Here is a 24,688-nt window from a genome sequence, read left to right as displayed (position 1 = left end):
CTATCAACTCAATAAACTTGAACCCAGTTGGGGACAATGAAGGTAGTGTTACGTCTTCTAACCGTAGACTCTTTGCAAAAGCACATTGACTGAATATTCAATCTGTTATAAAATATATTTCACGGAGCGGAACGTCTTTAACGGAAATCGAAGCCCTAAAGTGATCCATATAGTTTGGACATTTTCAAGGAAATTTTAAATTATTTAATTATCTTATGGGATAATAGTTTTCCAACATATTACGTTGCTGTTATACGAAATGTCATTGGAAAGACTTATGTAATATGCTTATCGGATAGCACAAAAGAAGATATTTGCAAACAAATATGTTTAGTTAAAACGATTGATTATCTATTAATATAGTCAAAGTTTTTGGTAAATATATACAAAAAAGTAGTAACTAGTGGTTATCGTTCTTTCATAGCAACGCAAACACTTATTCAAAATGCTAAATGCTCAAATTAATGCTAAACTAACTTATCGCACAAGCGTGATGGAGAGCAATTGCCGTAAAGTCTGATGTTTCAGTGTGTTTGTCATGGTTTTGATTTGAAGCACAAAGTTTTATGTTTCGATGTTTTATTGGAAACGAAACGATTCTATTTTCGCTTTACTACTTGCGCTTTCTTTTATTAATATTTCCTATGCCGTTGTATTTGATGGTTTTATTGATAGAAAATCTATCCTTTATTCCACCTCTAGGCGTTCAAAAGGAATTTGCTTGGTGGTTGAGAGAAGGTGTTGCTTTTAAGCATCTGCCCAAATGGACAGAAAAATATAACTTTCAACTGCAATTTCGATCCCATTTGCTTTTTCATTCCAACATGTCTTGTTGTATGGTCGTTTCACGCTTTCTACTCAGCAACGCGCTCTTCACTTTTATAGCAGAAGAAACGAGGTTCTATAAGCGTATTGATCCAATAAGCCCATTACGTACAGCCAGCATTCAGATGTGGGTTCCCTTTGGCCTTAGCAAGCCCACCCAATCCATGCCTTTGGCATAATCATTGTAAAGTATATAGATCAATAAAATTTATAGATATTGTAGCTACAGCGTGCTCAAGTGTGAATATGTGTACATCTTTTTTGCGTGGTCATACTCAAGCAAGCTTGGAGCCTTACAAAACCACCAGAATAACTTCTTTCAATAAAATTTAAGGATCGCCTCAAACCAAAAAATTATATGTCATGCTCGAAAAAGAGTTTGAAATTGAAAACAAGCAACTCTCAAATGATTCGCTTAGCCATCGAACATAGGATAAATATATAACGAGCAAAAAAATGGTCTAGTATATCGACAATAAAAAGATGGATCTCAACCCGGTGTTTGCAACCCATTTACCCCGTGTTTATCAAACCATTGGTGATCTGAGCAATATTTGCCTTCCAGCAAATATCTTTACCAAATTTTTCATGTTTTATCTAACGATTTTCAGTTCAGTTACTTCAGTTCTCCTACGCGCATTCAATATAATGTTAATACGCAGTTCAATATTTAAGGTTTAATGTTTTTCGCAGTTTTCGAAGACCTAGCATGATGCAATGCTATAGGGTAAACATAGTACATACCGCTAGGCAATTTTCCGATGAAAGTTTGTGTTTTCCAACTTCTGCAATTAAACGATTGAAAGGGTACCATAAATTGATTTAATTGTCTTCCTCAATGATGAAGTTTTTCAAAATACTCCGGAATATCACACAACAAAACATATAGGAAAAAAGCATCCTTACTTTATAAAATACCGTTTCTATTCAGAACTTGAGCATCAGTTCGATCCATACGACCCTCGTTGATTTTATTGAATTACTTCCTCGTACCCTATGTCGATGTTTGTTTGCATTGTTGCCGCCTATCCCATCCTTCAGCTATACGAGAAGGTGTCCGCCTGCGTCAACTAACAGAGTCTGCAACATTAGCGAATACCGTTAATCCATCAGACGTGTCCGAGCGGACGCAACTGGAGATTATGCTATCAAACAGACTCAGTTCAACCAGTGAACCTTCACACCACTTTTCCCCAATACGCTGTACAAACGACGAATAGGGAGTTTGCTTCTACGTGACATTGTGAGCATCACAGCCTATTATGCTGCGTGGCACCATGATTCCAAGATCATGATCATGCTGCTGGGTAAGTGGTGAACGGTATTTAAATATTAATATTATTTTTAGGTTTACTGAATTCTGCCAAAATAAACAGAGGAGCACACCTATGTTGGTCATTCGATGAACTGCCAATACAGTTTCTCAACCATTGGAAAATTCATCGGACTATCGATAGGGTTATTGGAAATATTTTCCATTGGGTCATTTCTGATGTCGCTACATCAAGAGGATGCCTTTTCGAAAGTGAGAAGATATAATTTTGGAACCTCATACAACTAGTGGACCTGCAGACTTAGGTTTGGTCACTTCTACTATTGCATTTCGTTGAAATACCGCAATCTAGTATAGTAAGAAACTTGGAAATGAAATATGCAGAATATGTATGTTCAACCATTAGACAAAAAAACAGCGCCACCACCAGTATTCAAGATTCCTCAACATACTACGAACCACCAGAATGAGTTAACCTCGATGTCAACTGTCTATGACGCTATCTTCCTGAAGTGTGCTATTGTCCGATCAGATGTCAAATAAACAACAACCAAGGAAAACAAAGAGAATGCAAAAAACGGAGATTTACTACAACCGCCATCGAAGCTTTATGGATACTTCCCTTTTTTGAGTTTACTAAACATTGTCTTTGACACCCAAAACATTAACAAAAAAATTAATGAAATGAATTATTATAAGAAGTCAAGGTAATCATAGTAGCGATAGGTTCCATGTCTCATGGACACGGTTCAAGTTTAGACCGTGATTTAGACACTTTATGGCTTATGATTACAGTATTCAGTTTTTGGCAACATCAGCGTAATTGTCGAAAATCTGAATGTTGTGAACCGATTATATTAGAAGATTGATTTTACCTTAATTGAAACTTCAAAGCTTAGCTAATTTTAAGATATTTCAGTACACTTTAAAAGTAGATTGAAGTAGCATTTGATGCCTTTTGTGTACAGACAACTTTGATGTAAGTCTTTAATCAAGTATGTATGTACTTTTCATTGTACATAATGACGCCACACAATCTAAAAACAACGGTTTCTGAAAACTTATTTCAAAAAAGTTTTCAGAAACCGTTAACAAAAACGATTTGGAAACCACTTGCCTCACTTTTGATTCGTTCTTTGTATTCCGTTTCATCGATCATTATCACCGAATAACGCACTAATCAGATAAACTTTTGCACAATCGAAGGAACTTTCTTCATCAAAAATATTGATTTATGTCTGTATTACTTCCGGGCCTTTACTGTCGTGGGTCCAAAATAGGGCTGATTGGAATACAGCCATCAGCAACCATAAAATGCTTTAATGGGAAATATAACTCAATTTACCCCATGTTCTCAGGTTACAGGACATTTCCTCGTCACAATCACGTCTACTACGTCCAACAACAGGCACGTACGACAGCTTCGATGGAGGAAGCCGGGTGTTATTGTTTCCGATATGCTAGATCATCAGAAACTGGAAATAAGAAAAATAAGGAAACCTTTTGGAAACTTTTTGATAGAGAAAAACTTTTCAAAGAATTTCGCTAAAAGTCACCCGCTTTTACTTAGCTGCGCTGCGATTCACTTTCTGCCTTATGAGCTTAACTATACGAGTATGCTAAGAGATTGTGAAAGCGGGTCGTAATCAATACAAGGATCGGAAATATTTATCAAGCCAGACAAATATTATCTTCAATACAGTAAATTAATGGTATACAAACAGAATGCCCATCAAGAAAATAACGTCAACCACGTTTAAACTTAGAAACCCTCTTTAATTCAACATTCATTCATAAATTCACGCTCCTTACGGCGCCGTGATTGCTTCCTGATTCCCTTTCGTCGAACTCGTTATGGCTCCTCGGACCCCTTCCTCCGTTGTCTCCTTGCCTTTAATAATTCCTACTGTTTCTTTGACTTTCACCTTCCTCTAAAGTCCTTTAGACGCGCCCTTCTACAATCCCTTTACCCCGTCTAGGTGTTGTTAATTCTGCCTCACACGGGTTTCGCTCGACATTGTTGTCCGTTTTGCTCTCCCTTCCTCTCAACTGTTTCCACTCTACTTTTGCTCCACTTTACTTTTAAACCTTCCAAAAAAAAACATTCAATCACTGCACGATAATTGATTTTTTCCGTTGTAAAAAGTACTGTGACACGACGATACTACAGGACTTGTAAAAAAATAAGGAGAGCGATTGAAATCCGACATACGTGCATATGAAGAGTGCACCAATAGAACAAAAAACAAAATTGAGCTCTGTTATCTGGGCTACGAACTTATTGGGCACAGTATTAGTAGTAATCATTGAGTAATCATAGTTGAGGTTAAAAAATCTGTCGTTAAAGTAATATTGTGAAAACTTTTGTGATGGAGAGAGAAATCATTTTTACCGCAAAACGTCTCATATCCAACCAAAATCCTTCGAACAAATCGCTATTTGAAAGAGTAAAATTAATTGACATACTCTCAATTGGCTTTTGATCTCTCATATAATAAGGTTTTTAAATTGTAGTGGTAGAAGAGCTGTTTTGCCTTAACTTTTGTGTTTTCAATAAGGGAAAACGCAGCTAAATGTAAGCAAATGAGACAATATTGTTTGAGAGAGGCACATATATTAAATCACATGGAAAATTTTATTTTATCGAAATTGGTTAATGTAAGGGTTTTACGAAGCACTTGGATTATAGATAAATTTATTTTCTGAGTCTACTCAACGATTCTACACAAAGCTTGACATGGAACTAAAGGTCATCAGTCATTAACCAAAAAGGGGAATCGACGGTTAGTTACACTTGCACGGATATAGTTATGTTGAGATGTAAAAGGTCACTGACTCACATCCGAAATCTTTGCACCGTTTAATCCTTTCTTTGTTGATCCGCCCAGACTGGGCGGTCGATGAAGTCTAGTAATAAAATGAAATCAGCAAAAACGAAAACACGTTTCCCAGTCCCCACCGATTGCTACTAAATATAGGAACCCGATGGGAGCCATCGCTGAATCTAGCTCTTCGATTACTGGATAGAAGTTATAAAATTTGTCACAAACATACCACAATCGACCGTTCGAGACGGTATGTAACGGCTTCCGACCCAACGAGCAGGATTTAAGGGGCTTCCCGGAGGGTTCGAATCCGATGATTTGACTTTCTCCACAATCCTCTAAGACTATCGACCGAAGAGATTTAAATCGAGAAGCATGTTTTTAAACTACCCAAATTAAGGGATGTTGGTTGGATAGTTTTGCAGCACAGATTGGAAGGTTGCCGAGAAGCTGGAAGTGCGTTTTCGGATAAAAGATTAAAAACTTTTACTCACTCGTGAAACTAGTCACTGTGTAAACATCGTTCAGACTTCGGACGCTAGGCGAGATAGCGGCACATGGATTGCCTTATTCGACAGTCAACGCCATAGTGGGAAAACCTTTATTTCACCCCAAAGCAAACTAAAAGAAAAACAGTTTAATTATAAGATATCTTATGTGGCATGCATACACAGTACCATTAGTTCTACTGTCAATGTCACATACACATGCTCGATATTCCTTCCTCAACTAGTAAGAGAAGTTTGTCAGCGTAATCGAATTTTACGAAGTTTTCAGCACACAAGCGAACAGCCTTGTTATCCTTTGAGGCATTGGGTTTCTCTTTGGGACCATTGTGTTTATGTCCGAATCGAGGTTTTTGTCAGTGAGAGCAGTAGCTCAACATATCTCTACCCTGCTTTCTTGCTTGTGCATTGCAAAAGATAGCCTGATTTCTCCAGAAAAGGGGCAAATTTCTCTATGCGATGGCATATGTGTACAAAAACAAATTCTTGTCTCCGCATAATAGGTGCTAAACTGTGTTTTATCTTTCAAAAGTATAACAAGAACAGAATCGAAAGTTTGTGGTTAGTGCCACAGAACAAGACCAATGTTACGGTGAAGGAAAGTAAAACGTTGCTCTTAATCTTGGAATTAGGTGGTTTTGATCTAGGACCCGACGATTGGATGCCATTTACGTTTATAGCAAGGATTTATAATTTATTCAGCAAACCATAGATGAAAGCTTAAATTTAAGCATTCGTGTCATTGGGTTCAGTACCAGTTTCCCTCAGTGGATGTTGCTCAACATCGTTCAATTTTGCGTAGCTTTCTAGCAAAAACACATCACAAAGTTCCGAAAGAAATTGGTCTGCTATATGAGGTCGGTAGATTTTCGTTCGGTTATGCAAATCATGAAATTAACATCTCAATTTTTTTAGAATCTTTGCTAAAAATGGGACATTCAACTCAAAGCTGGTTCTTGATAGCTAAGACGAAAAAAGCTTCTGCTCGGTTGACACTTACAGGTAAACTTAACAACACAGTTTTCACGCTGTGATACCAAAATGCAGATAAAGTAAAAGAACAACTATGTACTTTATATGCAGCTCAGGAACCGTCAAAAAAGGAAATATGCTTCGGATAACTGTCATAACATTCGGTAGCATCCGTCTATCTAACAGAAGAGTGGACAAGATGACAAGAATGTGCTGTATACACCAACAAGTTGGCGAAATTTTTTTATGTATACAAATTGAATCATGAATATTCTATTTTTACACCCACATATTCTCTGCCGTGTTTGATTCCTCTTGCTATTCGCGCGTAAATTGCACCCTTCTCGGCACGTCAACTGATGCAGGTGACGATGATTTGCAAGCCAAGCAAATGACACCTTCCCATCGTCACCGATATTCCATTCCGTCGTATTTTTGCCGCGCCCTTTAGTAAATATTTCATACTGCATTATGGCGTTAGTATACATTTAGTCTAGGATAAGGACATTTTCCCACATGCATCTTTAACGTTCACATTGATTAAACTGTACCAAATTGCCTCCACCTACAACATTTCTGTCAAATGTCTTCTTGCATGTTTGTCCCCTTCGCTTGAAGATTTAAACGAACGAAGGAACTGAATCAACCAAATTACACCTATACCAAATTCAACATTTACGTAAGTTTACCTACGGTAATTATTTGCCCAACGAGTTATTATTTGCTATTACACGCGTCATGCCCACAAACTACTCCCACGAGTGTACTCAAAGTTGTAAATTTTACCTAAGTCAAATTGCAATTAGTTTATTTTATTCTTCACTTACTTTTAAAATATGTTCATGGAACTTTATATTCATTAGTTTCCGTTCCGTATTCTTAAGCAGCGCAAAGAATCAAATAAGTGAACATTTCTACAGGCAAAATATAAACCAATATCAATATTCTCTGCTGGATGTTACTATGTATGTACAAACCGGAGACCGTCCTTTTGCTTTTAAAAACAAACGTTGAACGATCAAAACTTCGTGAACCAACTGATAACCCCCGTCATCAGCTTCACTCTGTTACATCACGGTTGGAGTTGATATTGAATTAGGTTGTAATTTGATTAAAATTTGAAGTACCGCTTCCGGCATCCGGTTCCGGGCGTTCGGTATTTCTGGCTGTCGATATCTTCACGCTCCCTATTGATGGTGTCATCTTCCTTTAGCAGATACACATGCACCCTTGCGACCGGCAAGTCTGTGTGAAGTTGCTGGCTGAGAACGGTAACCATTCCCAATAAAACATGTTGTTAAACTGGGCAGCAATTCAGTTGGGAAGTAAAAGTTACTTCAACTAAACTAAAGTAAAAAACTTTTTTCAAATCTCTTACAGTTATTTCTAGTTTAAATTTTACTTATTGGTTGAAATAAGAAGTACATATTATACAACCATCGGAATATCAGTAAACCCGAACAGTTATAAATTTTTTTTAATTGTACTGTTTATTGTATTTAAAAATTGTTGTCAACACGTGTCCGTTCAACGTTGTATCGATGAACACTTTCAACAAAAAACAACATACAAGACAAGATACAAACCATCAAGTACGAAACTATGGGACAATTTTATCATTGTTAAAAACTTTATGCGATTCGCCATGTAGTGTATTGAAAAGATAGCAACAAAATAAATAAAAGAATCAAATTGAAGAATATTTTGACAAATCATGATGGTTCGACAAAAACGATAAACAGCATTTAACGCAGTTCCTCGCTTCATTGTGTTCTCATTTCGGAAATGACTCTGTGCAGTTGATTTCAAAGACCACCAAAGCAATATTCCTTTTAAACTCGCAAGATTTTTCTCAAAATCTGGCTTCCGTCAGCGCAACTGCGAAGAAATCAAACAAAGCTGGCTGTGGAGATCTCTGCTACCTCCAAACGAACGAACCGACCGACCAACGACAGGGGAATAAATTTTCCCTTTAATAACTTAATTATGTGTACATTTTTGGGCTGCTTTGCGATTGAACCACACAATACTCTGCTGCATCACCGTTTTGAACCTTCGGAAAACAGCCGATAGACGACAGCAAGAAAATTGCAATGCTAAACCTTAGGAAGCCGGATACTGCATACGAACATATCCTCAAGAATTTGACCTAAGTATGGTTATATTTGCGAAAAAGAAAAAGAAGAAACAGTCATACTAGGTCTATGCAGCGAAAACCAGACTGTTAAAAAGATGGCTACCTGTCGATTGGGACTTCCCAGTTTAGCGGTTCATTCATCATTACCTTTTGTTGCCATCAGGTAAATGATTTCAGGTCGAAACAAAAATTATTTCGGTTTGAAACCCATCGATTGATCGAGAAACGACCAAAAAGCCGTTTTTCTTATCAAAAAAAAATGGGGGCGCCCAGTGGCCTGAGCCTCAAATGTCCCCAAAAAGCCAAACTGTTTCAGAATGCTATCAAATCACTTGGATGGCAACTGCTATTCCTCCCCGCGTTATTCACCAGACTTGGCTCTTTCCGAATTTCATTCTTTTTCGTCGATGGGATGGGACGTATTGGCTGAGCAGCCCTTCTTTTTTCTACGAGGAAGTCGAAATTGGATGACTCATTAGTTTACTTAAAAAATCGAAGAATTCTTTCGTCTGGGAATCCATGATTTAGCAGTGGGAGAGGACAAATGTATAGCTAGCAATGGCACATACTTCGAATAAAATAGAAAATTGCAAAAGTAAAATTATAACAATTTTTTGTGTGTTTAACCACAGTCCGTTAAAAACAGTCTGGTTTTCGCTGCATAGACCTAGTAATAACATATCATTTGTATTTTCTAACGTAAACGGGCTATATCAGCAGTATTTGCCTTACGGACACGAACTGGAAGAATTCTGTCTCTGAATACATCTGTAGTGGAGTGGCAGCTGTCTCTATATAATATTGAAGGTGTCGTGTATAATTCATGTTTATTTAATCATTTTCATTATTATTAAAAAAAAGGTTTGGAACTAAGCCAAAGGAAACGAAAGATAGGGAGCAACTAGTTTCAGCGAATAGTTTCGTGCTTCAACGATTCTTGCAAAAATGCGATGAAAACGAATGTCGTAGCATTTTTTGTATATTTTCTCTTTCAATGCTTCTATTCACTTCCTAAAACCTTGCCCTAGCCATCGACGACGAGTGTGAACGTTTGTTTTCAGTCGAGCATAGCATAGGAAACACTGTCGAACGGGTACATGCAACATGCTGCTTTCGACGATGCTTTTTTTTGGTGGTTGCAACTTTATTCTCAGACACGGAACCCTTCATTTGCTGCTAGTGTGGTTCTATTGGAGAAGTAAGGATGGAAGGAATCTAGAACATGCTTTATCCCTGGTACCGACGAGATATTAGAGTTGCACGTTTACAGCTCCACTACGATTGTGGCGTGTAGTCTGGTCTAGAAGACTTGTTGCCTGTTGCACATTTTCAATTCCCTATTAAGCCACTGCTGAGGCGAGGATGAGTGCTGTGCAGTGTACAAAGAATTAATGTCAATTTAAAAATATTATCGTTCTATGCACGTCGTTTTAGGCTGCGAAGCCCGTCGCTCTTTTGGCACAGACGGTTTGTTTCATTTGAGACTGTTTGATTGCCACACAGGCATGTTATTGATTAAAGCAGGCTATTTAATATTTTGCATTTGAAGATACATATAAAGACTAATAATTCATTACAGTAAATTTAGATGTTTACATAACTTGACCGGACATTTTATGTTTTTTTCTAATGTACACATTCGGAGAAGACAAAAGAAGCAATACAAAAACATTTTTCAACCATCTCTAAAATTAAGTTGCAGTTGATTTTTTTTAAATATGATCAAAGGCCATAGGAGAGAAAAACATTGTGTGACACTTTCAGATAAAAATTATGGTAGTTAATACAATGTCATTTCTGTCAAATTGACCATCCCGCAGAAACTAAGCAAATAGAAACCAACATAATCATCGATTACAATAGACACTTTTATTTACGGGGCTCAACTTGAACTTTTCAGTTTCGCAATCATGAGATAATTTAAACTTTGAATTCCTTATTTGAACACGATGGTGAGCCGCTCGGCCACTAGTTGAATAGCTTAATATTAATGTATAACGCTCACAAAGTTGTTTAATGTGTCCCAATGTTCCTTACTCCGTTCCACACGTAGGTTCAAAAAGTAACAACTCCCTGAAGGATACCCTAAACAAGGTTCACTTATCATGCTTTTATTCGACTTACCTTTTCACTTTGGCAAATGTATGAGAAACACTCGCACCATTCCTCTTTGTTAAAGAATCCACCTGTGTGATCCTTAAAGGGTATCTAAGCTCCTCTGCTATAGCTAAGGAAGCGATGCAATCTAATAAGCGTTCTTTTGCAAGCAACTCTATAGGTATAATGGCCCTGAAAGAACAAGTGCACTACCTTACTCTATCTGAAAAGCCACCCTTTTGTTACTCGTTACAAGTTCTATCTGTTGATTTTCTCAATCGTTGAAAATACTTCGTGGTATTCCCCCAATTCTCCCAACGGCTGTCTTTGTAAAGAGAAAGGAAATGAATAAAATATTGAAAGCTTTTGTCTGTGGAGCCTTGAGTTTTTATACGCCGCCGGATGCTCACAATGCCACAATGCTGCTAGCTTACGTCGATGCCACGTTGAAAAGGTCTTGGATCAATTGGAAATACACTCAAAGGTTTCACAGTAACCCAAACCATTCGGTAAACAAAACAAATGAAATAAAATGGTCTCTCCGTTTCAGGTGAAACCTCTGGTCTGTGCGGATAGACTAAGGTAAAGCTTCTATCTGCGCGTTGTATAACGTATCGAGTAATCGAAATTGTTATTGACGGGATGAAGTTTGAAGTGAATGTGCGTGGTAACTTGTGAACAAACAAAAATTAATAGAAATTCAATTCGATTAGGACGAACGTCGATAAATGCATCTTTCTCTAACTTTACCCAACAAGGGTAAAGTGAGGGAAAGACTGAGTGATTCAAACACTATTTGAACATGTAACGGCATTTTGTACCGAGTTTATTATTCACACAGAGGTTCGATATCCTTACTAATTCGTACAATTTGTCCATCATGCAACAATTTGGCATGAAAAGAAAGCGATTTCTAGCGATGTTCAAAGTTCATTCTTATATAAATTGAATGTTAGGCGTTTTAGAACAGAAAACGTCCACAATTTAATTCGAATCATTTTCGAAATATCATTCGAAATATCACTTTATATTCCCCACGGTTCACAAATCACTCCGACTTTTTTCTTTTTGTCATAAATTAGCAAAAACGCGATCCAGATTCAATCAATCGTAAGCCCGTGATGTCAAATTGAGCTGAACATCTACAGGGCGATGAATATAACCTCTAGTTATGCGTGGGTATCTGTGGAAAGCTTAAAATATTATTATGGAATATCCACTTCGGCTTCTTTTACGCAGTTTTTCTGCTGTATTTTATTCATCTCACATAATGTGCGGTAACCAACCAATTTCGTTCAAAACATGGCCATCTCGATCATTAATAACGTCCTTTGTGATGACAGCCCTTCAAAGGTGAGTTTTGACTGCCTGAAGAAAATATAAGGAAGAGAACCGATTTATTGGGGTATTTTGTTCTTCTTTTCTATGGTAAGCATCATTTACGAGTCAATATAGCTTTGGCTGTAGCCGTTTTTTTACGACAATGACGAAGAGGGTTTCAAGGGTGATTTTATGCTGCAATAATGCCTCTATGGGGAGCGTCTTCAAATCGACTCCTCGTCTGTTACCACCGAACTCAATCCAAACTACATTCAAACGATAAAGGACGATACGAGCTAGGCATAACAACAGGTTTCCGTATTCAAAACCATGCCACAGCAACAGTTGGCCCCGCTAGTCCTGCGGGATTGAAAGCGAGAACATGAACATCAGTCAAAAGTCAGGAAACAGGACGGAAATGACTTCTCGTAGTTTTGCCGTGACCGTCCGCTACAACCTGATACGTGCGGGCTAGGAAGAGTTGAAAACATCATAACTATAGTTTGCTGAAAGGGTACGAGCGCTGAAAGAGAAAGGGTCCCGTGACGTGACTCTGTTTACACAGAACCGTAGGCAACAAAATCTGCCTACTGAACGCTGGATGAATGTTTAACATAGCGCCTACACGGATTTCTATCTGAGACCTAGCTTTTTTGCAACTACCCTAAAAGTTGACTGTCACGCTTGAGGTGAAGGTGAGGTGAAGGACGACAAGCGCTATTGCAGACCAGACGGGAGGATTGTGATGTTAAATTTCTTTCATGCTGTGCATATGACAAGAAACCACAGAGCATGTTCAACAGGTGCGTTAAAAGCCTGAATAATACAATGGCTGCAAAGTGAAGCTTCACTATTCCAGTCTCATTCGAAGAAAATTGAATTCCATTTCTTGTTCATTAGTCGTTATTATTGCAAAACGAAATAATTTGAAGTTGAAATAAATTGTGAAATCTGAAAACGATGTAAGCAGAATAAGTTGCTTTGAACTGTATGAAATAAATAAACATTCTTAACCACTGAACATATCATCATCCAAAATGCTTCACAAATGAACATTTCTTGCCATTATTTTACAAATAAAATAAATGCAATTATATAGATTCACAGTAATATGCCAGTAAAGCGTGTAGCATAGCATCTTTGCCATTTTCATAAGTATGTGATTGTCGTTTTATATGTATGTGTATGTGTATTTTTATGTTTTGTACAAGTTGATTGTTTCGATGTTCGGATATCTAAACGTATCTAAATGTGTTGCGCGTCTCGTTGTGAAGAAACTCACATTAGAGTTATAATTAATTATAACGAAGCTTTCGCGGAGACTATTCCAAAGTGTTCGTCATCTCAAATAACTCTGCTGAAGAGAAAAAATGGTTTTTTTCGTTTAACGTTTGTGAGTCTGTTTTGTCGATGTACTAATCTTAGCATTCATCTGGCATAAATCTTCCAAGCCCGCAACCCATGGCACAAAAGTATTCGCTTTTCCTTGTATCAAGACAATTGCCATCACGTTGAGATATAGACTTGGATATGAATTATTCGTTCCGCAGTGTTGTTTAGCTCCACTTAATAGGATGATGATTTACGTATGGCAGGGGTGTTGCTTTTCTGGTTTAGCATTGTGCACAAGTTCGTTGCTCGGCTCGCTGGCTAAATGATTTATGTTATTAATGTGCCATTTTCTTTTGGTTGTCACTTTTTCTTCCACGCTTTCGTCTTACTACTACCGATTGGTACTATACAGGGTGCATCTTCTAGCCTAGTGGTAAAGTTTGCTGACACCGAGAAAGAGAGGCAACTCCGTCGCATGCAGCAAATGGCTGGTCACATGAATCTACTGAGTCCCTTTGTATTCAACCAGTTCGGACCGTACGGCGCATACGCACAGCAACAGCAAGCAGCCCTTATGGCAGCTGCAACCGCACAAGGAACATATATCAATCCGATGGCAGCCCTAGCAACTCAAATACCTCATGCGTTGAATGGTGAGTTTCCATTTGGCGACCTGTAAAACTCCAGCCAAAAATTGTTCGTTATCATGGTGCAGTCACGTTGGATCGCTTGTTGCTCTTATTCGTATTGCAGGTTCTGGACAACCAGTGAATGGTGCCATTCCCTCATTGCCGTCGCCTACAATGCCCACATTTAATATGGCGGCACAAACGCCCAACGGACAGCCGACTGGTTCGGACGCAGTTTATTCCAACGGCATTCCCCAAACCTATCCAGGACGTAAGTATCTGCAACTTTTGGCTATTCTCGGTCATTAGAGGCTCCATTTCCATCAGAATGGTGGCTCTATTTTTCGTCCTCCGATGGATATTCCGATCCTCGGCCAAATCGCCTTTAAACTTGCTTTCGAACCGCAATAATTTATGCAGCGATTTACGTAGATGCGTTACACTTATCGATACCCGCTCAAGGACTTCCGAATGGAGATGCCGCTTTACCCCATGCCACGTATCCTGGAATTCAACCGTATCCTGGAGTTGGTAAGTCCTACCTAGCTGTGAATTTTCTGGTTTAAGCCACACATACCCGTGTAATGTTTAGTATCCACCCCTGCCTGGACATAATTATTTTACCAGTGTTTTGTTTTACTGTAATCTCGTGTGATGTGCTGCATTTGAGTGTACCTGTTGGATTTACTCCGCATTTCCATGGATACGTTTTCGTTTTCAAATGACCTGTTTCGTTTTCTGTTGTTGTTCGTGTATGTTACCGCCATCGTCTATTTTTATATTAACCTAATGATACGGTGCGTCCGTATAGAAATACTACACGATCTTGTGTTGTTTTCTGTAATTTTTACACTATTTGCGCCGTGATTTGTTCGTCGTAATTTCATTGTTTATGTGTAGTTGTGTTTTTTGATTATTGGGTTTATGTTGGCTGCATTGAAATTTTCCAAAATATCCGATATTTTTCCAAATTAGTTTTATACCTTACATTTTAAAATATCAACTTCATCATCGCTGTTCACTGTTCAACCATGTTTTCGACGTTTCCTTTATCGCTTTTACTTTTATAGTGTAAAGCATTGAAGTAATCGTAACCTATAACTTTGAAAGGTACACACAATGATGTGTTAAAAAATTCGTTCCCTGAACGTGGCAAATCTTAATTACTCGTGGATGTCGAAAATCTCCATATGTCGTACTCGTAAACTACAGAAAAGACTCGTACTCTACAATATACGGAGAAGAAAGAATAAATGGAGAAGGCAACAACTAGTTTACAAAACAGTAACTACTAAGCACTGTACGCGAATTACAAATTTAATTTAAATTTCAAGTTTACATATAAATTATTTATGATTCTTTATTAAATTATAGTTGCAAAAATGGCAGGTCGATTATTTGACTGTCAATAATCGACATGAAATTTTCAATTCCAAAATTATGAGCGGATTTAGATATGAACCACCTGAATATGGTTTTTGACTTATGTACATGTTATGCCCTCAAACATAAAACTCAAAGTTTTAAGCTGCACTTAAAAATACAATATTACAATGCCCCGTAAACTAAACCGACAATTGATTGTGCGAAATTCCAAAACCATACCAATATGTAACGGAACCAGCTCATTTCTGGTACAGCTCAACGTAGGTTATGACGAGTCGATGAATATGAAAACATCACATGCAAATTTCACTCACGTACTTTTTATGTAATTTTGCATAAAAAACTATTTTCTCAAAATTAAATTTTATCATAAAATACCATTAGATGTGTCAACGTTGAACTAGTCTTCCTGCATTGATTATTGGCCGCTAGGACAGCCAGAGTATCACGACGCTATGTTCGATACGAAATTTAGTTTTAAAAATATTTCTATGGGTTTCCGTATATGAATATTTATGTCTTCCAAACCGATCGTTGGTCAGGTTTAATATTATGTCACTGTTATCGAAAGAACATTTCATTTGTAACGTAGCAATGGGATCAATTTCGTTGAAAAATTTACTAATTCACAAAATTTCTTAAAACTTCACCCCAATTGAAACCGAAAAATGTTGAGCAGTTGTCAAACGGAAGTTGAAAAACAACGGAAACAGACACGATATGCTACAGATAATGTAGATAAAAAAACCAAACAGGTTCTTTTACAAAGTGTTCGCAAATTGATACGTGGTGATTTCGCTCATTGATCATTTTGGAAAGATGAGCCACCATTATATAGTTCCGCAATTGGTTCCATCCTCAACTGAGTTTACACTTTAAGTTCGCGCATTACGCCTTAATATGTGGCAAGGACTGGCCTCTTTAAACGAGTAACATTAGGGTCGCCTACTTTTGGAGTTCTCTTTGGATGTGGGTGAGCGTGCCATGATAAAAAGCAAGGCACCAACAAAAGTCACTAAAGACATGACCAGTTGTTTCACAAGTGCAAAACATATTTAAAGGTATTCGAAATTATGTGGTACTTTCCCTCAAGCCTACCCATGAAACGACTCAGCTTAATTTTCCATCACATTCATTCGGGAACTGTTGCTTCCAGCTTTACTGCCGACAGTGGAATCGAAGGAAAATATGCCGTCACTTATTGGGAATAAGATTTTTTTGATGACCGTCTTCCATTGCTGTCCAATGTGTCTTGACACGCGACAGATGTTTCGCTGTCCTTAAAAACACACAGAATGTGCCTACGCTCTGAAAATAACTCATTCTTTCAAATTTATCGACTTACAGTTTTTAAATTTATTCGAAAAAAAATCATTAAATCGTGATCAATTTGGTTGTCACACCGGTGGTCGGGTCATTTTCAGGTAACTCTATGGATGTTTTAAGGATCTCCTACCTGGTGGAAGAATGTACGTCATGTCAGCTTTCCGAAGGAGGCAGCAAAATTGACGCATTGAAATATAACGCTTTGTGAGAAAGTTCATCGTACTGCTCAAGTCTCACATAAAGTTAGTCGTTCTCGTCATCGAGGTATCCTAGGACTGTTACATCGATGCGGGAGTAGTAACTCACAGACGGTCGCTAACCGGTTGCAACCGAGACCGAGACGTCCCTTGTTGTTGTTGTGTTATTATAAAGACTTTGAGCACAGGCTTCATAGGCTTCATTCTTCTCTTAGTTGGCTGTTGTGGTTGGTGCTTGAAGTTGTTGCTGGTTGAAGTTTATCTGAAAGTATTCAGATTTCGGTCTATAATCCGGTTCTTCTGAGGAAATTGAAAAATTTACGTTGTTAATTGGGATGGTTGGAGAGGATTTGGGATATGTCTTGGTCTATTTTACATATTGATCTTTCTGAGGAGTAGCCATAGCAGTTCACTAGTAGGTGGGCTACTGTAATGTCAACTCCGCAGAGCTGACATAAAGGATTACTAGATCTGTCTATTAGGTGTGAGTGTGTTGGTCTAGTGTGTTCTATCCTCAGCCGAGATATGATGTTTTGGTGTTAGCTGGAGGTGTTGTCTGTCCAGGGGAGAATGGAGGTTTTAATATATCTGAGGGATCGGGTGCTTTTATTCCATTCATGTTGCCAGTGGTTGGCAATGTTTTCGGAGGTTATTCTCGAAGCATCTCTTCGAGAGGTTGCCATTGGCATCGGATCGATTAGGAGTCTGGCTTGGTTAGCGAGGTTGTCGAGTATTGATTTCTCTTGGATTCCGGAGTGACCGGGGATCCAACAGAGGGTCGTGCTTTGTGACAGGGTGTTTCCAATGTGTTGTATGAAGGGGTCTTTTATAGACCCCTTTTCCAGGTCCTGTAGAACACATGCGGAGTCAGTGACGATAATGTTTAACTGATCCTCACTAGTATGTCTCTCAGCTGTTGCATAGTGAGGGCTATTGTTTAAACTGAAAAAATGGAAGTGTGATCAGGGAGCCGGATTGCGCGATCATCTGTATCTGAGTGGATACCGCAACCTGCTGTGGGTATGTAAACGAGACCGTCGGTATAGATGTGTTTGTGGTTGTGATGTGTGATGTGTGGTTGTGCAGGGTTTGGGTAGATTTGATGCTGATATTTTTCTTTCGGGCGAGGTTTTTCAGTCTATTTGGGGTAGGGTTGAGTTCCAAGACCTTGTTCCATGCCTCAGGAGTTTTTGTATTTTGGGGAGTTTTTGTTTTGTTATGGAGAGGAGTGAAGAGAGGCAATGGTGGAGCCGTTACAACAGCGAGCTGTACGCAATGTACGACAACCTCACTGTCGTGCAGCGTGTGCGTCTCGCCAGGCTCCGGTGGGCTGGTCATGTCATGAGAATGGCGGACGACGAACCAGCCCGTAAAGTCCGCTTATGCCGTCCGGAGGGACAGATGGGGCGGGTAGGCACCGTGTGAGATGGAGAGATTGCTTCGATCGGGACGCGATATCGGCCGGTATTCATACGTTGTGGACGAAGGCTCGCGACCGCGAGCGGTGAAAATGTTCCCTGAAGCAGGCGAAGACCGCTCGGCGGTTGTAGTCCGATATGTATGTATGTATGTAGTGTGGTAAATAGGTGCGAGAAGTTCAATGACTCTCTGGCCACCGAAGCTAAATATTTCGGCGCCGTAGAGCATTTTGGTAAGGAACCAGTTGTTTAGTATTGTGATGAGGACTGCGCAGTGTTTGCCGCATCCGAGCATGCGCAAAAAGGTTGCTGTGGCTTTTGGTCGCTACTTTAAGGTGGCGACAGTGGGCCAGAAAATTCAATTTGGAGTCTATGACTATTCCTAATATCTTTGTTGACCGTACTTGGGGTATCGGATCCCCATTGTACAGTATGGGTTTTGGCTCTCGGCGGGACATGTTGCAAATGCTTAGGATTTTGCTTTTTTGAGGGGATATTTCATATCCTGTAAATGTGTTCCATTGCTGGAGTTTTGAGATGGCTATTTGGAGGTTTGTCCTGGTTATAGCAGAGGATCTGTGGGACGAGACAAGAACGTTGTCATCTGCATAGAAGAATGTTTTGATATCAGTGGGGATCGAGTATAGCAGGGATTATAGGCTGATTATGAAAAGGGTAGGGGAGAGAATGGCTCCTTGCGGAACGCCGTTCTCTTGCAGTATTTGGTCGGATTTTTCCTGTCCAATGAGTACTCTAAAGTACCTGTCTTTCAGGAAACTGCTAATGTAATTTTCCATTCTACCTCCAAATTTCCAGCGTTCGAGCTGTTGCAGAATGGCATGTCGCCAGGAGCGGTCAAAGGCTTTGGAGAGGTCTAGCACGGCACAGTCTGTGAAGTTGTTTCTCTATCTGGCTTTTGTGAGGGTGTTTAGGAGTTCTGAGAAGTACGGCTCAGTGCCTCTTCCATTACGATAGGCGTAATAGGAGGGGCTGAGAAGCTTGTTGTGTTCCAGTTCTTGGGCTAGTCTTCCATTGACCATTCGCTCCAAAACTTTGCTAATGCAGTTTAAGAGTGATATGTGGCGATAGCTGCCCCCTTCATGTTTGGGGCGGTTTGGCTTGGGTATTGGCACAATAAAGCCTTCTTTCCAGGAAGAGGGTATAGTGTCAGAAATCCAAATGCTATTGAAAATATTTAGTAGCTGAGTTTTGGCTGCGAGGAGAAGGTTTTGCAGTAAGGGATAGCCAATGTCATCCGGTCCTGCTGATTTACCGGAGCACTTATATAATGCCCATTGCAATTCATGTCCACTGAAGCAGATATTGTAATGTGGTACTAGTATAGGAGGTATTAATTCCTCCCGTGCATTCACTGGTCACTTTTGCACCTGCACTGTGTATTGGTTTCACTGATCACATTCACCGTAGTGAAAGTGATCACTTTGTTTTTTGTTTTGATTTTGCTCCTCACCAGTGCAAGACAACAAAGAATTGGGGTTAGCTCGCCGTTTAGGATTTCGTCGGAACCGTAGAAGTTCAGTTCCAGGAGACAAGCTTTTCGTCATGTGATTCCTGTTCGTAAATTCCGTTGTATTGCCGTATATTGTATGTTCGCAGTAGGAATATAATTTCAGCTGGCCTAGGGACGCGTAGTCTGGGCTCGTGATGGGGTTATCGTGACGTGGCTACTATTTCTTCATCGAGCGCTGCTCAGTTTACACCACTAATTGTGGATAACAAACGATAGTAAACAGATCCTCGCAAAATGCACTGGGCAAGGACTCCTTTTTCTTTTAGCATAGGACCAAAGACCTCACCGATTCTGGCTACCCCCAATCATCAACGAAGTTACTCGTGTCCCACTTGGTATCAAGTGGATGTAAGGTTGTTAAAGTGGCAGGTGACCACAACCGATGTCGATATATGGGGTCTCAAGGGGAACGTTACTCTGATCAGAGAACGGCACGAACTACTGATAAATGTGATGTAAAATTGAATCGTCAACCCGGCCGTCACGCCGGTATCAGGAATCAAACCCATGGACGGCTGCGTGACAACCGGTCCGGACAACCGGACAACAGTTTCGAGCGTTACCGACTGCTCTATCAGCGAGGGTTATAAATATTATATTCATAATGGTTGAATTGTTGATGAAAAACTATTGTTGATATCTTCAAAAAATTAATCACATTCTCGGTAATATTTTACATTAAACTGACCCAGAAATCAAAAGGTGCTTTGCACCATGATCGAAAACTCACTCAGTCTTGAACAATATTAAAGCTGGACTGACAATTTTCTAAATGAACTGCGAAACGTTTTCCGACAGCTGTTTATAGCAAATGTTAATTTTCTATCCTGTGTTAATGACTCAACCAGGCACGAAGATATGTCAAAGTAATTTTAAACATTTATAATACGCTATCTCATATAACTAATCATACGCAGTATGCATCAAAACCCCTAATTGGGATGTAATATCTCACCCGTTATATTCTCCAGACCTGGCTACATCCAATGATCATCTTTTTGATCAATGATCATCAATGGGACATTAACTTACAGAGCCACTTTAGGCGAAACCGAAAAATGGCTCGAGGATCACATTTCCCTGAAAACTAAAAAAATTTATGAATCGAAATCGAAAAATATTTAGTAATTTTTTTTATAACCAAATGAAAAAGAGATCGCTTGATGGGCGAACGTTAGCGGCATATGTGAACTGGTGTATAAAATTAAAAGTTAAATTCGAATTTAAAGTTAAATTCAAATTTAAAGTTAAATAAAATTTAAAGCTTAATCGGTATTGGAAGAAATCTACCTGCAATGCAATAAACAAAATGATTTCCGAACTTTCATTGTATTTTCAGTTCCACAGGTTCCTTTTTATTATTATTTGTTTAGTTTTATTTCCTAATCGCTTCTTGAAATAAGGTTCATGGAATACTCGAAATAAAAGGTGCCATTTAAATACGTACGTCAGCACCCTTTCTCAAATAGTCTCAAATTAGCCCCACATTTAAGACAATTCATGATCTTAACTTTCTATCCATATTTCTATTGTGTGTTGTTGATGTATATTTGTTTTTCATTGTAAATTTGTAAATTTAACAGCCTATCCAGCCGTTTATGGACAATTTCCACAAGCTATACCGCAACACATTGCCGCCGTTGCACCAGCACAACGCGAAGGTAAGCATTGCCTTCCTATCCTAAGTGTGAGAACCAGTATCAGCCGCCATCCACTTTCCAAATAAGGAATACAAAAACTGTAGCAAATTGAATATAGCGCTTATTAAAGTATTAACATCTCGTTTTCCAAGTATCATCTCGTTTTCCAATAATTCAGTACAATAGAGGAATTATTTTTCAAACGTCGTGTATTTCTATCAATGGTTCCAGTTGACTACACCTGAATAATAAACATTATGTTGTATATTTAGATTGAAAGGAAAACGGCTTAATATTTTTGGATGGTTGAGCATTTGTTTGATAGGTTCATTCATTACATGTTTGTATAATATACAATTTTGGTTGTAGAAAATAAGGAACTATGAAAAACTTGTTTCCAAAGTGGTAGGTCTTCAACTCAAACGGTATGATATTTGAGAAGCACATTTCATTTTAGATTATTTCGGAGGCTATGTTACTCAGCAGAATTGTCGTTTTTGGAGTTCGGAAAACCCAGACGTCGTGCAAGAAAAGCTAATGCACCAAAACATGTGACTGTTGCGGCCTCCAAAGAAACTGCGATTTGATACCATTGGACCGTTATCTTTGGGGATTGGTGGAAGAGAAATGTTACGCGAACAAACCACCAACCATTCACGAACTCAAGACCCAAGTTCAAATTCATTGCAACCGTAGTGTACATTTGACCGAAATTGTGGTTTTTTAAATAAATGTAATGAATGAACCTTTCGAATAAATCTTAAACCATTGAAAAATATTAAGCCGTTTCTGTGTTATAACCAATTGTAAAAGAGAATCTTAAATGAGTCACCTTAATGTACAAGTAGTAATAAAAATAGTTGAATGATTAACTAAAAATCAATAATATGACTAGGGCAACCCAGAGAGTTAACATATCGTACAGGTATAGGTTGATTGTACTTTGTAACGGCTTACAAATCTGAAAAAGGCTGAAAAATAAAAATTCCATATTCTTTCGACTTGTTTGGAAAACTCTAAGAAATGTAACTAACAACCAATAATTAGCTATGGATTTGTTTTCCTGTTGGTTTTATGTTATGGTTTTCTATGCACGTTTGTACGTCATTGTCTTTTATTTTAGTCATATCATACAAGTACAAAGTTTGTTGTAAATGGTTTCATATTGCTCTTAGTAACATCAGAGCGATAGATTCAACACGTTTTAGAGAATTCAGTTCTCAATTAATCATATCGAAAAAACTAAAAATGACTATGCTGTTTAAGCCTATTGTGTAACAAATAATGTCTATCTCTGTCACTGAGCATTGGAACAATGTAGTACATGTGTTGCAGACCTGGATCGGTCGGCGGTAACCGGATAAAGAAAAAGAAAAAAAAAAGTAGTACTTGTGAAAAAAATTATCACATTTTGTCTCTGCGCATACATGCCTAGTGCTATTTGTCTTTGTCCTCTTGCATCCCACTTTTGTATTATATATGCTTGCCTGAATGTTCTACTGAAAGCCGTTATACGTTTACATATGATAGGCATTGCAGAACTATTAAGCCTGATGCATAATTTTGAGTAACAGTTAAATAAACGTTACACTTGTGTCAATGTAATTTTTTTATATTCATCGGAACTTAACCGTAATTATGCGAAAACATGTTTACTTTATCGTAGGTATTTTGGTTTACAGATACAGATACACTACAATAACAACGTCCTAACATAATAAGTTTCGAAGATAAATAATTTTCTGTTGCTTATATTAATTTTGAGCTTTACCATTGGTGATGGATTGTTTTAATTTTCTGTAAAGATATATTAATGTTCCCAGGTTGTTCCATATCGGGACCGGAGGGGTGCAATTTATTCATCTATCATCTGCCCCAAGAGTTCGGAGATGGCGAATTGATGCAGATGTTTATGCCCTTCGGAACTGTGATAAGTTCTAAGGTCTTCATCGACCGAGCTACGAACCAGAGTAAATGTTTCGGTAAGGTTCCCATATTGCATGTTTGATAACTATGTGATAGACAAAAAATAAGCGAACTTAAACATTCTCTTTAATTACCATTGAATCAGCGATTTGTACTCGTAACCTAAATGTTTGTTTGGTTTTCGTTTCCAATAGGTTTTGTATCGTTTGACAATCCAGCCAGCGCTCAAGCAGCGATTCAAGCTATGAACGGTTTTCAGATTGGTATGAAAAGACTGAAAGTTCAGCTTAAAAGACCAAAGGATGCGAACAGACCCTATTAACAATCAGAGATTAAAAGCGCTTTAAAGAGTGCTTCGGGTAAGCTGTTTTCTGTTCATTAAACATATTGTAGGCACTTATATTTTATCTAAAGAGATACACTTGTTTCTTCCATTTGTTTCATTTGTTTCTTGTTACAATAATTTAATTACATATTTACTTTTCGATCTCTCATTTCTCTCTACCACGTGAACGTTCTCGGATAACAATTTTATTGAAATAGCTGAAGCTTTAAAATATGAAGTTAATCCTTAGACAAATGTAACATTATATCATCAATTATCAGTGCAGTTATCAATAAAAATAACAAAACATTTATCGCTCGCTTAAAGTTGGAGAATACTGAAATATAGGCAAAAGTGAAGCAACACTAATTCTAACAAATACACAAAAGAAATAAATTGCTTACCATACTACACCTGGATCAAGAAATTTATAATTCGCTCGGGTATTTGCTGTATTTCTTTCATTGGATGATGATAGGTCAACCACCGTCAACAAATTTTTCAAATAAATTTGATTTATGCCAGCAATTGACTGTCAACTTCAATAAACAATTGATTGAGCAAACTATGGAAGATCGAAGAAGCTATTAATAATTTGGGATCATCCAGAATTAACAAAAAAGTATTTACTCCATTATATGTTTAGCAAATGAAAACGCAGCCATCCTTCATGGAAAAATCAAGCATTGTTACACATCAACGACACTCTTTGTAAAAAGTAGAAGAAAGACACAATTACCATTTTTCTATTTCAGTCAATATTACTTAAACGTTTGTAATCGATTCATAATCACCGCAAAGATTACGAAAAACTACATTGAATATTTTCGAAAATGCTGAGTAGTCTATCTTTACTATGTTTTCTTTATTTAGTACTAAATATTTCAAACTGTTCTGTAACACATTAATGAAAAGAAAATAATATTTTTTTGTTTTCGTAAGGCACATTTCAAACCTCATGGATATTATCTGGCCAAACGTAAATTTAAAAAGATCGCGATTGGAATTGCTGTTCTGACCAAT

At 38.1% G+C, this 24,688-nt stretch overlaps 1 protein-coding gene across 3 annotated transcripts in view; it reads left to right on the top strand.

Annotated features, from left to right (window-relative positions):
- LOC128269116 (CUGBP Elav-like family member 4) overlaps positions 1–23,662 on the top strand; it is a 100,826-nt gene extending 77,164 nt beyond the window's left edge. For 2 of the 3 annotated variants that reach the window (XM_053006485.1, XM_053006483.1), the window contains 6 exons: positions 13,700–13,940; positions 14,041–14,187; positions 14,349–14,447; positions 21,358–21,435; positions 23,220–23,396; positions 23,535–23,662. In XM_053006485.1, the coding sequence (XP_052862445.1) occupies positions 13,700–13,940; positions 14,041–14,187; positions 14,349–14,447; positions 21,358–21,435; positions 23,220–23,396; positions 23,535–23,662 (870 nt within the window). The remainder of the gene's footprint in view (positions 1–13,699; positions 13,941–14,040; positions 14,188–14,348; positions 14,448–21,357; positions 21,436–23,219; positions 23,397–23,534) is intronic. The other variant, XM_053006484.1, reaches the window with a different exon arrangement.
- The last annotated feature ends 1,026 nt before the right edge of the window (positions 23,663–24,688 follow it).

The sequence above is a fragment of the Anopheles cruzii genome, chromosome 2 (assembly GCF_943734635.1).
Source record: "Anopheles cruzii chromosome 2, idAnoCruzAS_RS32_06, whole genome shotgun sequence".
NCBI lineage: Eukaryota > Metazoa > Arthropoda > Insecta > Diptera > Culicidae > Anopheles > Anopheles cruzii.
Note: the sequence above shows the minus strand (reverse complement) of the source record. Positions and strands in the feature narration are given on the sequence as shown.